We start from the raw sequence: 14,814 nt of genomic DNA, 5'->3' as shown, positions 1-14,814 counted from the left end.
GGATTATCAAAATAAATACTACAAATTAATTTAGAAAATAAAGTCAAAGAGTTGGATTACTCTAATGTAACGGCAAACGACTATATCACGAATAAGAGTGCAAGCAATTATTATGATTGTAAAATGGTGTTTATATAGTTGACTTGGTTCAATTTTGTTAGTTTTTTTTTGTATAATTAAAATCAAATTAATTTTAAGTTAAAACCAAAAATAAATCAGACAAAAAAATTATTGATCTTTTTTCTTCTTATGCAGCGAGCCCAACTTTTAACTAGTACGTGCTCCATCTCTTTTGAAAAAAATATTTTGTTTTAAAAAATAATATATTGTGATTTGAAATAATTTATACAAATTTGAATTATTTTAGGATAAAATAAAAAATGTTTATATATATATATATATATATATATATATATATATTATTATTATTATTATTTCTTATATTTTAATTTACTTGTGTTATTTTTATTTTTAGTTGTTCAAAAGAAAACTCTCGTTTCTTTATGACAATTTTTGAATTTTAACCTTTTATATGTCAAAGTTAAAATCACGAGATTTAAAAATATTTTGATACTAACTAGTGTTTTCTTTGTCCTATTTTATATGATTTATTTTTCTTTTTAGTCGATTATATAAAAAATGACACATTTTTATATTAAATAACAATTTGATTTTATGCAATGATTTACAACCACACAAATATCTATCTCCTATTTTAGACCACAAATTTCAAAAATTTTATTTCTTAAACTCTGTATCGAGTCAAACTAACTCATATAAAATGAGATGAAGTGAGTAACACATATAATTGGTTTGAGGCGACAAAATACAAATCTTCTTTATTTTCTTAAATTTTAAATCAACATTAGTGAGAGAGTCAACAAGAAAGAATTACCATCACACCCTCCACCTCCTATTTTAAGATTGCAATTCGAGTCACCAACATGTTGAGAGAGTGAGTAGACCATCACACCTTCCACCTCCCATTTTACGATTGGGGTTCGAGTCACTAAGGCAGTGAGAGAGTCAACAAGAAGAAGCTGAACATCACACCCTCCCCCTTCCATTTTAAGATTGCAGATTCGAGTCATTGAGAGAAAAATAAAAACAAAAAGTTCCTGGGAGTGACAGGGGTGATTTGATGGTGTTAAAAAAAAGACATGTGTTTTAGGTCTTCAAATTAAAGAGGCTTCATTTTTAATAATAATAGGTTATAAGTTACTATTTTTTAACAAATATTAAATACTATTTGTAGAAAAGGTAAACCTTTCATGAAAATGTAGGAATTATTAGAAGAAAGTTGACATATTTGCAGTACTGTATCTCGTGAAAAATAATTTAAAATAAGAATGGTTATATCACCAATTGAAACTAGAAGAGATCAATTATATAAAAGTTATTAACAATTCAAGCTTAAGGCTTTTTTTTATTTTTGCTTTAGGCCACTAATATGCTTCTGAAGAGCGACAAAAAAAAAGTACAGGGGGAGTAGTATTTATAGCTCATCTGGATTATGAGAAAAGAGAAGTTGAGCTCCAGTTAACACACAAACAAAAAAGAAAAACAGAATGGGTACACTAGCCAATGAGAGTTTCAGCATTGAGCTACAGCAGCTTGATGCAGCTACTGATACTGCAAGAAATCAGAGAACTCAATGGCTCCTTACTTCTCCTAATCCACCAAGTTTTTTCCATCAACTCATTAATTCTGTTAAAAAAAATGTTGACAAAACCACAAAACAATCAACAAATGGTGTTTTCTTTTCATTCTTGAAAGGATTATTTCCAATCCTTAGCTGGGGAAGAAATTATAAATGTACAATGTTTAAGCATGACATAATGGCTGGCTTAACTCTTGCTAGTCTCTGCATACCACAGGTAATAATTAAAAAAAAAAGGATCGTTTTTTATTAGTCGTGTAAAGGTCTGAAAACATGTTCAAACCTTTACACGAGTAATATATGTTCCTAACTGTAATGGGAATGTTATATCTTTATGCAGAGTATTGGATATGCTAATCTTGCGAAACTTGATCCTCAATATGGCTTATGTAAGTTGAAAAAAAATACAGAGTTTGGGTTCATTTATCTGATTCTTGTAGATATAGTTTATGATTTTTTCTTATTGTTGTAGACGCTAGTGTTGTTCCACCACTGATATATGCTGTGATGGGAAGTTCGCGAGAGATTGCTATTGGCCCTGTTGCTGTCGTGTCACTTCTTATTTCTGCACTGATTTCCAAGATTATAGACCCTGCTGTCGATCCTATCGCTTACAGAAATCTTGTTTTCACTGCCACATTCTTCACTGGTGCATTTCAGGCTGTTTTTGGACTATTCAGGTAGTATATACTCTGTTTTTTTCGCGCTTTCAAATGACTCTGCATTTCCTGGAAAATTGCTGTTAATTTTTCGCGCTTATCAGGTTGGGATTTCTAGTGGATTTTTTATCACATCCTGCTATAGTTGGATTCATGGGAGGTGCAGCCATTGTTATAGGTCTTCAACAATTAAAGGGTTTGCTAGGAATCAACCATTTTACTACCAAGACTGATGTGGTGTCTGTATTGGAAGCTGTTTATAAATCACTTCATAATGAGCCAGTAAGCCTTTACTTTATTTTTAAAAAAAATTCTTTTCTCCTCACTTGGTCGAGTGATCATCTGAGAAATCAACTCTGGCTTTATCTGTTTTTTTTCTTTTCAATCTTACGAATTTTTCCTTTGCATTTGTAGTGGTTTCCATTGAATTTTGTACTTGGCTTTTCTTTCCTCTTCTTCATCCTAATGACAAGGTTCATTGTAAGTATAATCTTTTTTTTTTCTCTTTATCATATGGTAATTGTTTTATTAATATCTTGTAAAAATTACAGGGGAAAAGGAACAAGAAACTGTTCTGGCTACCAGCAATGGCTCCTCTTTTATCAGTTGTACTATCTACTTTGATAGTTTATCTAACAAAAGCTGATCAACACGGTGTCAATATTGTAAAACACTTCAAAGGGGGTATCAATCCAAGTTCAATTCATCAATTACAGTTCAACAGTCCACACATTGGAGAAATTGCGAAAATTGGACTTATTTGTGCTATCGTCGCTCTCACTGTCTGTCTCTCTACCCTTTGTCCTATCAATTTCATTTAAAAACAAAGATCCTTATTCCCAACATGTTATATCTCAGGAGGCGATTGCTGTTGGTCGATCTTTCGCTTCAATCAGAGGCTATCATCTTGATGGTAACAAAGAAATGGTAGCAATTGGATGTATGAACCTTGTGGGATCTTTAACTTCTTGCTACACAGCAACTGGTAAACTTTCAAACTAAAGTAACTTTTTTTTAAATTTTTTAGATGTGATGGTCATATACTTCAATATGTTATACGAATCGTTGTAGGTTCATTTTCGAGAACAGCAGTGAACTACAGTGCAGGATGTGAAACTGTTGTGTCAAACATAGTTATGGCAATAACAGTTCTGATATCATTAGAGTTGTTGACAAAGCTATTGTACTATACTCCATTGGCAATACTAGCATCAATTATCATATCAGCTTTACCAGGATTAATTGACATTAGTGAAGCATTTCACATTTGGAAAGTTGACAAGACAGATTTCATCATTTGCATTGCTGCTTTCTTGGGAGTACTCTTTGGCTCTGTCGAAATCGGTCTTATAATAGCGGTAACTATATTGTCTCTATTTTATACATCTATATACAAAAATTGTGAACTTAGCTACTGAATTCACGTGAAAACATATCTGAACTTCAAGATTGTCCCCGGCCTTTGGTGTTATCTACTAAGTACCAGAGATCTCGAATTCAATTCCAGAGGGTCGCATATATTGGGTAGGAAATAAAAAAAGAAAATCTATACCTAATTACAATTTGTTGGCTAATTATATGAATTTTATATAAAAGACAAAAACAATTGGGAATTTAATGTTGATGTGAAATATCAAATAATTAAAAGACATAGGTAGTCCTTTTTAAGTCATTTATGGGTTCCATTTGTTGGATTCTTTTACTAGTACTAGTAAACATTAATGCATGGACAGTAGGTTATGATGCTCTTTCTTTGGTTCCAAAAATAATTGACTCATTTCCACTCTTTGATCATCTGCCATGTTCTTTTTTCAACTTTTAGTAACCATTTGTTCACAAAACAACAACTTGTTGTCTATGCTTTATGGATAAGGTACAGTACTATTCATCTGATTCCACATATAAATATCTCAAATTTAACCACTTATAATAATAATAGTGTTCAGATCGACTTGCATGCACAAAACAAATTAGTGTACGTGTTTTACTAATATTTGTTACTTATTTTCATCACTTTATTGACCGCGACTAATAATTAATTGCAGGTTGGAATTTCATTTGGTAAAATAATACTTGGTACCATTAGACCAAGTGTAGAACTACAAGGTAGACTACCTGGAACAGACACTTTTTGTGACATAACTCAATTTCCAGTGGCTACCGAAACTCAAGGAGTTTTGATTATTAGAGTGAACAATGCTTCACTATGCTTTGCAAATGCTAATTTCATAAGAGGAAGGTACATTTTTAAAATTTACATAGAGGAAAATGAAATTTATTAAATAATTGTTTATAATTTCCTTTTTTTTTTTTTTAATTTTTCCAATTAGGATATTGAGCATAGTGACAAATAGAAGTGAAGAGCAGTCCAAGGGAAAACTTCGTATCTTAGTGCTAGATATGTCAAGTAAGCTTCTTTAATATTTGTTTGCACAACTACAAAAATAATCAAAAATATATTAGAAAAGTCGCGCTAAATTCTAGAAATCGCGATACTATAAATAGGCCAAAATTTTACATCGATGAATTGTTTTTTCAGGTGTAATGAGCATTGATACATCAGGAATTGTTGCATTGGAGGAGTTGAACAGAGAATTGGTATCACAAGGCATACAAGTTAGTTTCTCTCTAATAATGTGACCAAAATAATGTCAATAAATGTTCAACATAATTTTTTTCAATCCATCCAAAATGAATCTTATAATTTTTTATTTATAGTTTTAATCAGAATGAGATGATTTATAGTCATACAGATGCCTATGACTAGTTATAGATCACGAGTCACATAAATTATAATTCGTTATATTGTACTCAATTTTTTTTATCTTTGCAGTTAGCTATAGCAAATCCAAGGTTGGAAGTAATGAACAAGTTGAAGGTAGCAAAATTTGTAGATGAACTTGGAAATAGGTGGATTTTCCTCAGTGTTGGAGATGCTGTAGATGCCTGTTTGAATGCCAAAATGGGTGATCTTAGCACTATCAATTGTTGAAATGTTTATGATATATAATCATGTTAGTTCTATAAATACAATTGAGAGAAAATTGATGCATGTATCATCAATCAAAATCGAGTTACGTATGTAATGAGAGTATCATTTTATGAAAAGAGTCTTTTTTACCTTGAATCTCTTCCTCAATATGGCTTGGCCAATGCCATATTATATTTCATTAGTTACATCTTCAAGAATTGACTAATTAGAAGTTGAGATTGTGATAATCATAAAGGAGAAAACTACTGGATTATTTCTTTATATATTACCAAGTTTACATATGAACTATCTAAGTAGATATAAGAAGAATAATTTTTAGGAATAACAAAGATAGTTATCATATATTAGTGCACTGTAGTTATTGATTTGTTATTTGCACTTCATAACTATATTTTGTTTGTTATGGAATCTTTAATTTGTATAAATCGCGAAATATGTTCCATTTGTATGCAAAATTAATATTAAATTGTTTCGTATGTTAGGAATGAGGATTTGAAATGAAAGTTCATGAAATAACTTGAAAAATAACAAAAAATAAAGATGTGCGGAGACACAGTCGAAGCACACCCGTCCAGTATGCTTCTTTCACGACATGCTATAGTCCTGAGTGTCTTCCAGTGGTCTTCTCAAAGCCAGGTAAACGAGCGACGAGGGCGATATGAAGGAATGTTTCTATATATTTGAGTATTTAAGCACTTGAAAGTTCTTTTCTCCCACCAATTTTCTTCCCTTCATTTCTCATTAATTTTCAACATTAGAACTCAACATATATCTTGAAAAAAAAACCTCAACATATATAATACTAAGAAAATATCATGAAATAAATGCTCTTATAAAAATGGTAGCAATAATTAATCTTATTTGTTTAATATAAGTAGAAATCAATTAGCAATTCAATTATAAATTTGGTAAATATGTCATATTGAACTCTTCTGTTTGAGAGGTATTTATAATAAATCATGTAATTGGGGTATCTTTCTATTTAGAGTGATAAGACAATAATTATGAACTCTCAAAAATGAGTCAAATATAATTAACGGTGAGTCTCTATTGATAATTGTAGGCTAGTTTTATCTTTTCCTACTAGCGTATAACGACAATTTGTAAATAAATTTAAGGTGCATCAAATTGGACGTATTCGACAAGATCTACTCTATTTATATTTTTTTCTTTATATAAACAATAGGTACTCATATGAAAACATTTTCAAACATAATAAATGACATTTAACTTCTTATTAAATCGGGTAATTAATCATGTCTCATGCACATAATGGTAAAACATGTCTCGTAATAGTGAGAACATCTATTGGAATTCTGACCTCCAAATTTGCTGAAGGAACAAATACATTTTATATATTCCTTTGCAGATTATAACAATTATGTTTTGTAAAGTAAATAAAATAATAACACAATATTTTATCGCGGAAACCCCTACTCATAAAGATAAAAATCACGATCTTCACCTCTGTAGGATTTAACTCTACTTTATTAAACTCCAAGTCTCAACACAAGATTACAAATCTATGTAACCTAAGGAATTATAAACTCTAATTATTAGAGAAATTATAAACTATAATTCCTAACTAAGAAATTATAAACTTTAATTCCTTAGCTACCCAAGACAAAAAACCCCAGGTTTAATTAAGTCTTCTACCGTCTGTCAAGTTTCTCAAACTTGTTAGACGAATCATACACACACACTCGATTGTAATCAAAACTCTTAATTACAATCTTATAACTTTTTCCTCACGAATTGGCAACACTCCCAAGTAACTCTCAAAACTCTCTCAAACCTCTTGATCGTGTTTTGATCTTCTCTCTATGTAAGTGTGCAATTTTTCTCAAGATAAACTATCACCCTATTTATAGATTTGGAGTTGAATCTGAAACCTATTTCAACTAGAAATCCTACTTCATCTAGGACTCCTCTTTTGTGTGGAACTCAGTTCAACTCGAACTTGTGTTCGCCGCATCTTCAACTCCTTGTCTGAATCAACTTTGTCTTTGCCCTACAAATCATTGTTGAACTCAACTTGGACTTCGTTTCTACCCTTACTGTTTGTTGAACTCGACTTCAACAAAACCTTGTTGAACTCGAAATCCTTCACGTAGAAATCTTCATTGAATGAATGTGACTTGTATAGTAAAAAACTTTCTACACAATTTCCTTAATTAAATAAGAGAACACAATTTCCTTAATTGATCATGCTTCCTACTTCATTCCAGATTTGAAACCACATTCACATCATTATACTTCCTTCTTTGCTTCGGCTTTTTAGTTTGTCTGGTTTTCCTATTTGATTAAGAAAACTATCTTGCCTGCGTACTCCTTTATCAAAGAAAACTTGCTATACTGATTGCCTGTCGAAAAACAATACTTTCACAGCTTTATAATTTCTAATTCGCGTGGTTGACGTTCTCTTATTCAAGTCGGATTCGGTCTGTAAGAAACACGTCGAGCAACTTGTATCTTTCATCTATTCCTCTATTTGTCAATTATCAAATTTTTCTCGTTCCAACAAAATTCCCCCTTTTTGATGATGCAAATTTTATTTGCTTGCGTTGAATATGTAAGTACACACATAACTCATATGCATGTTGTAGGCCTTGTTAAACTGAGATCATGTTTGCTAAACTTATTTCATGATGCAATCTTTGTCACTCTTCAAAATATACATATTCATATGTATCTATCAACATCTCAAACAATAGTTTAGATTCGAATAATTTTTTAAGTATTATATCAAGTAAAATACTTTTCAAGCATGTTATTTCAAAGTGCGTTTACACATTTCGTAACATATTTCCTTTTTAAGATCATCTATAAACCATGATGGGACAGAGTCAAATATACTTAGGAGATTCATTCGAATTTTTCCACGAAAAATATTTACTATTTATGCATAGTTAAAATTATCTTTTAGGTATATATAATAGAAAATATTCACTATTTATGCATGTTTAAAGTTATTTTTGAAATTAATAATCTCTATGCATGTTTTCTCTCTAAATATATTGTATATTTGCTGAAAGACCAACTTCCCTTTACATCTAAAATTATATTTGGGCTAGGTTAAGTCTCTTTCTAGTTTCAGTCTTAATATAGTTTGCTTTCGAGTTATATTTCAACAATATCGGTAATTGTGTATATATAAATTTTTTGAAGCATTTAATTCTTTTTTTTGGAAAAACTATTTGTACATTTGTCTTACTCTCAATTTACGTCAGGTTCTCAAATGTTTTCAAAAATTAGATGGCGACTTAATTTTAAAGAAAGAAGCAAATAAAATAGGCTAAAGTTATGAAATTCTTTTTACTTAGTTTGAAATTGATCCTAATAAGTAACAAGATGTTCTTTGATAAAACTACTTAATGAGAATTGAGAAGGGCATAAATCGATACTCAAGAATTATTGCGATTAGTGTTAATTGCAATTTTCTTTACTAATGAAATATTAGTTAATTATTAATTAATTTAACCATTATTTTTCAAGAACATACCCAATTTGAAGTAAAGAAAAAGTATTAATAATAGTAAGGATAATACGAGAGCTTATAGTACATGAGTCTATATTATTGACGTCATTTTTTTCATAAATTTTAAAATAATGTCATATATTAAAATCCAAGGGAATACAAACACGTAGCTTTCGATGTTTGATTTTGATATATTGCATTTTTCTCCCTTATTTTAAAATATTATGTTGAGTTGTCTTTTAAAAATTCTTTGCCTATTTTGAGATATATCAATAAAGATTTTTAGATTTAGTATTTGAATTATAATTCTTTTTGTTTGACTTGTTTTTTGTTTATATATTGTAAGTCTTCCAAAAATATTTAAGAAGTTGACCGTTAATAATAAGAAGGCTCAAATCATTTAAGTTAATTAAAATTAGATAAATTTTTGTACCTTTCTAATATAATTTTTATAAGGGTGTTTTAGTGGATTAATTGCCATATTAATTGATTTCATAGCCTATAAATAGACACATTTGCTCCTTATTTTTTCATCAATTCTCATTTCTCAAGACTAAGCTAAGGTTGCTTCATTTTCTCTATTCTTTCTTTTTCATATATGGTCTAGAAATTTGTTTTCTTCCTTTCATTTTCTCATTTATGTTTTTGTAAGAGCCATAAAAAAGGGAGAGATTTTCTTTCTTGTACTTATACAAGCCATGCTTTAACTTTTAATTTTAATTTTTTTATTCAATTCATCTTGATGCGGATAATTAAAATCTTCTTCTCTTGTTTTTTCTTTATATAGACTTTTGTTTGAATTTACGCGTAGTGTTTGATTTCGCGTAATTGAACAATGTCTGAAATTATGACTCTTTATACAGATGATTAAATTTTTTTCTTTATATAGATTCTTGTTCGAATTTACGTGTAATATTAGATCTCGCGTAATTAAACAGTGTCTGAATTTATAACTCTTTATTTTCTGTGAAGATATTTTTTATTTTATTTTTTAATGATTCGTCAAAATTTATGATTACAACATTACTTTCAGTCTTCTTTTCTTTTTAATTTTTTTTTGTTAATACAAGTTATATTGCGATTGATAAAATTCTATGTGAATAAATTCTATAATTTAAATTCAGTATTTTAACAAATTAAGTATTTGAGAAGGAAAATAACATTATGACTTAATCGCATACGTGTGTAAATCTCTAGATCTTGATTTTACATTTTTTAATTTATCTTTTATACCATAGATCTATTAAAATTTGAGATATATATACTATTAAAGTGTCAAAATTATCCGGATTCTAGTATTTCTTAAAATTAATCACACTTCTAAAGAAAAAAACTAATAAAACTAGGGTGATTCTCTTTATATTATTAATACATTTTTACTTATTTATTTAAGATTATAAATAAAATTTCTTGTATAACGTATTAAAAATCGTAAATCAATCTTATTTGGATATAATTTATTTTAATAAATCATTATATATATATAATCATTAATATTGAGATTGTTTTATTTATAACTAAAAAACACGATGAATGTAGTAAGAAGAATAAAAACTAATCATTAATTAATTTTGTAAATCGATTTTCACCTATTAATATTTTCTTCTGTTTTCCTAAATCTCTTACCATTTTATATTTAAATTCTTAAACAATTATCGTATGAGTAATCAAGTCCTTTTTAATTTTGTTGTACGGAAGAATGTCGTTGAACGAGGATACGTTTTCAGAGAGCTCAACAGACAGCGATGTGCTTACTTATGAGGAAGTCATTTCTCATCCTTACCAACACCTACTTTTGTATGGACCATTACCAATTTCTCATGATCAAACCACTCTGGTAACTAAACTACTTTAATTTATCATTAATCAATTTAAATTTATAATTTTTTCAAATTTTCTTTAAATTAATTAATTATTATAATTAAGCTAACATTTTCTCATTTTTAATATAAATTAATAGGCACAGGTGAATCATCTGCATGGTGGTATACCAACATTTGCTAATGGAACAGCTTTTCCTACTGGAGTATACATCTAAATCTCTAAATTATTTTTTATTTTCTTAAATTTTATTTTACAAGGAAATTTTAATTATCATAATAAGATTTTTCTTTTAATTTTAATATATAAAATAATAGGTGCAGGTCAACCATCCACGTGGTAGCATGCCAATGTATCCTGTTGGGTCATTTCCTCAGGTATATATATATATGTCATTTTTTAATTATATAAATTTTTTTATTTAGCTGGTCAATATATAAAAATTTTATTTTATTAATATAAATTTTCTTATTTTGATAGGCACAGGTTAATGACCCACGTGGAGGCTTGCGGATGACTCCAGTTAGACCTATTTCCCTTATCAGAGTATGTGCTTATAAATCTCTAAATTATTGTCAATTTTTTTTTATTTCACTTGCCAATTAGGTTTTCTTAAATTTCATCATGCAATAAATTTTTTACTAATTAAATTATAATACATATTAGCGACATGCCATATGTTTTTTTATGAATAAATACAGAATGAGGTTGCACCGGCTTATGTTGGCAGGTAATTAATATTTTCTTTAAAAATTAATATATATACATAAAGAAGTGTTTATTTATCTATTTTTCAAATATTAAGTATATTTAATTGTTACATAAATTAGATAATTCTTTTTATTTTTATAAATAAATCTTGCATGACTTTGAATCATAGGCCAATTGCCAATGCGTTGTACGATCCAAGCTTTAGTTCGATTGGTTTGCCAGTGGATCCTTTTTTGCGTATGTTCATGCTTAATCCAAACTTTGGTAAGTTATTTTCTAATTAATTATATTATTTTATTTTCAATTATTTATTTTAATTTTTATATTATTTGCACCTTTTCATTTTGTAGGTAATAATTGTTACTGATTGCAAACATTTGAATGGCTAGCAAGAAGGGATCATTTGTGAAATGTTGTCCTTCTATTTTTATTTTGAATTTTGTTTATTAATAATAAGCAAACTTTATGGCTGTGTATTGGTCATAGTTCTCGAACTCAAATGGAAATTGTGTTTCCATATTCGAGAATATTTCATTGTTTTCTGTTGGTATTATTATTAATAATAATGCATTATATATATATTGCTGGTGAAAGCCGCAATATATGTGCAACAATTTATATCCATCGTTGGGTATTGAATATATTATTATGCTGCCTTTATTTCTTATTTGTTAATTTGTGGTCATTATTGTTGGTAATATGTTTTTCAATAACTCTTATATTATTACTCTTTATTATCACACATTATATCTTGTAATTTATATAATCGGTAAGTCTTTGTTATTCTCTTCGTTTCTTTTTATCTGAACCTTTGTCATTTGCACTTTCATAACAAAAAAAATTGAATAACTTTAATTTACTTTTAATTAATATTTTCTTAAGTCAACTTTATAATAAATGATAAATATGTTACATTTCAAAAATAAAAATGCATTTGAATGACTATTAAAAATTTTAAGATAATTTTTGGAGCCAATTTTTTTCACCAATTGATCCAAAATTTTAAATATTAAATTTCCTTACCTCAATTTTCCTATATATTTTGTGTAAAAATATTTTAATTTGTTTGTTGATATTTCTTTTTCAAAATAAGATTTTTTAGAAGGAAAAATCCTTTTGGCCATAAAACAAGATTTTTCAGTTTTTAAAAATATTTACCCTTTTAACTTCAATGACTTCTAATAATTAAGAATATATTCAGCTGAAAAGTAAAACAAAGGACATATTTAAATTATTTCGAATAATACATGAATAAATATGATCCTTTTCCCTAATATATATCATCTCTTCTCAAACTAGAAATACATATTTTTACTTTTTAATCACAAAGTTAAGAAGTACTGAAAGTACTAGACATCATCAAAGTAAAATAAATATTCCATCAAAGCACCATCTTTTCCAGAAATATTTCATAAGCAGCAGGATTGATTTTTGAAAAATCTAGAAAATTTTTAGAATGCTATTTATGTATTTCAGCTTGATTTAATGTGGAGTATTAATGTTTATATAGATCTAGCACCATCTTTTCCAGAAATATTTCATAAGCAGCAGGATTGATTTTTGAAAAATCTAGAAAATTTTTAGAATGCTATTTATGTATTTCAGCTTGATTTAATGTGGAGTATTAATGTTTATATAGATCTATAAACATAACCAACGATATCCATATATAAGATGAAAGTTTTATTACTTACTCACTACAAGTAGTAGTAATATATCGTGCTCATATACAAGTATGAGCGCATATTTATTCGAATTTACACTTCTTATTGAAAATTTAAATCAGTGCGACAAAAACTTAGGGACATAAAAATTCTTCGATCTTGCTTATTGCACTGCGTGGTCACAAAAGATAGTATCACTTGAATTGTGACATATAAGGCCATGACAAGATGTTATTATCATTTATAGCTTGCTCTTTTTCAACATTCATATTGGATTTGCTTCCTTTAATATCTGGAGGAACCATTGTTGACGAAAACACATTATTCCTGCCAAAAAAATAAAAAAAAAAATTTCATAACTTTAAATAGGAGTGCTTATCTAACCATGACTCATCAATCAAAAATATATATGTTTAGATTGAAGTCGAATTAATTTTAATTAGTCGAGCATCAACAGTAATATTTAAAATTTGAAATTAATGAGTTATTAGACCAAAATGTACCTTTCAGAAGTAGTACCATAGTCGAAAATTTGTGGTTGATTAAAAGCATCGTCATAAGATAATAAATCCGCTTCGTTGCTCTCTTCTTCGCTTGCCTTCACTTTTGAACTTAGATTCATCTTCATGACATAATATAAAAATATATCATTATAGTATCGTGCTTGGTTAAATATCTTACGTAAATTGAAATGATGTACTGATCGAAGTGTCAAGTCAATATGAATCAAGTAAAAAAGGAACGGAGAAAGTAATTACCTTTCTCTTAATGACAGAAACTAAGAGGGTCTCAAGTTGTTTCTCACATGCTTCCAGCTCTTCCATTGATGTCATCTTCCCAGGATCAGGCTCGTACATACTGCATTAATAATTAAAGTACAATAATGTATTTTCCTCCAAAATGTATATTATATCAACGTGTTAGGATCGAAATAAGTAAGTGTCATGCGGAAGCTAGTAAAACAAATCTCGAAAAGAAACACTACGTACACTTTGGAGGCATATTAGCTAGGGAAAGAAAATAGCATTAAACTAATTAAGAAAAAGAATGTTGGGAAATATTAGAAAAGTCATAACTCAACATCAAAAAAGCCACAAACCCATTTACTCCTTCCATTCCATTTAGTTGTCCATTTTATAAATAAAACATATATTAAGATAAGCAATAATTAACATAGTAAAGTTATAATTTTACGCTTATTAATTAGAGTTTCGAAAAGAAAGAATTAAAATTCAAAACTTTTTTAGAGTTTAAATGAGGATATAATAGAAAAAAAAATTTATTCTTTCTTTGATTTGTAAATAAGAACATCTAAAAAAGAAAACATGGACAAGTAAATAGAGACAGAGAGAATAGTGAGTACTATATAAAAAGATGATATTCAAATCAAATCATTTCTCTTGTTATCTTTTCGAAAAAAGACATTGGGTGTGTTCGATAGGAAGGAAACATTTTCTAAAAAGTATTTTACAATGTTTGGTTGGAAAGTTTGAAAAATATTTTTCAAAACAATTCATTTTCTTCACAATTTAAAGAAAATGACTTTCCTTGAAAAACTAAGGAAAACATTTTCTAAAATTCTTATCCAACTTCAGATTACAATTTCTTTTTTTGAAGAAAATCAATATTTTTTGTTGAAAAAATAAATCTAAAGCTTATTTTTAAAAATATTTTCAATTTTTTATTTTTTCATCCCTGTCAACCACTACCAACCCCACCCCCCAAAAAATTATAATTTATTTTTTAAAAAATTTCTAATTTCAAATTTTATTTTTCACCCTATTGCAACCCCCGACCCCCTCTCTCCCCACCCCAATCATCCCCTACCA

General features: G+C 28.4%; 2 protein-coding genes across 2 annotated transcripts in view; one reads left to right on the top strand and one right to left on the bottom strand.

The window, feature by feature from the left end:
* The first annotated feature begins 1,507 nt into the window (after window positions 1-1,507).
* On the top strand, window positions 1,508-5,446 carry LOC107018263 (low affinity sulfate transporter 3). Its single transcript, XM_015218697.2, has 12 exons — window positions 1,508-1,877; window positions 2,001-2,049; window positions 2,133-2,340; window positions 2,424-2,601; window positions 2,734-2,799; window positions 2,871-3,101; window positions 3,178-3,304; window positions 3,391-3,677; window positions 4,365-4,558; window positions 4,650-4,726; window positions 4,859-4,935; window positions 5,153-5,446. The coding sequence occupies exons 1-12, from the start codon at window positions 1,569-1,571 to the stop codon at window positions 5,309-5,311; spliced, it is 1,962 nt and encodes a 653-aa protein (XP_015074183.1). The 5' UTR covers window positions 1,508-1,568; the 3' UTR covers window positions 5,312-5,446.
* Window positions 5,447-13,179: 7,733 nt separating this feature from the next.
* The window catches only part of LOC107017011 (agamous-like MADS-box protein AGL104), a 7,168-nt gene continuing 5,533 nt past the window's right edge, over window positions 13,180-14,814 (bottom strand). Inside the window, exons 5-7 of the mRNA XM_015217301.1 lie at window positions 13,744-13,843; window positions 13,489-13,607; window positions 13,180-13,312 (exon numbers count right to left, since the gene is read on the bottom strand). Of these exons, the coding sequence (XP_015072787.1) occupies window positions 13,180-13,312; window positions 13,489-13,607; window positions 13,744-13,843 (352 nt within the window). The remainder of the gene's footprint in view (window positions 13,313-13,488; window positions 13,608-13,743; window positions 13,844-14,814) is intronic.

This window comes from Solanum pennellii, chromosome 4, assembly GCF_001406875.1.
Source record: "Solanum pennellii chromosome 4, SPENNV200".
NCBI classification, from domain to species: Eukaryota; Viridiplantae; Streptophyta; class Magnoliopsida; order Solanales; family Solanaceae; genus Solanum; species Solanum pennellii.
This window is presented reverse-complemented; position numbering and strand designations above follow the sequence as displayed.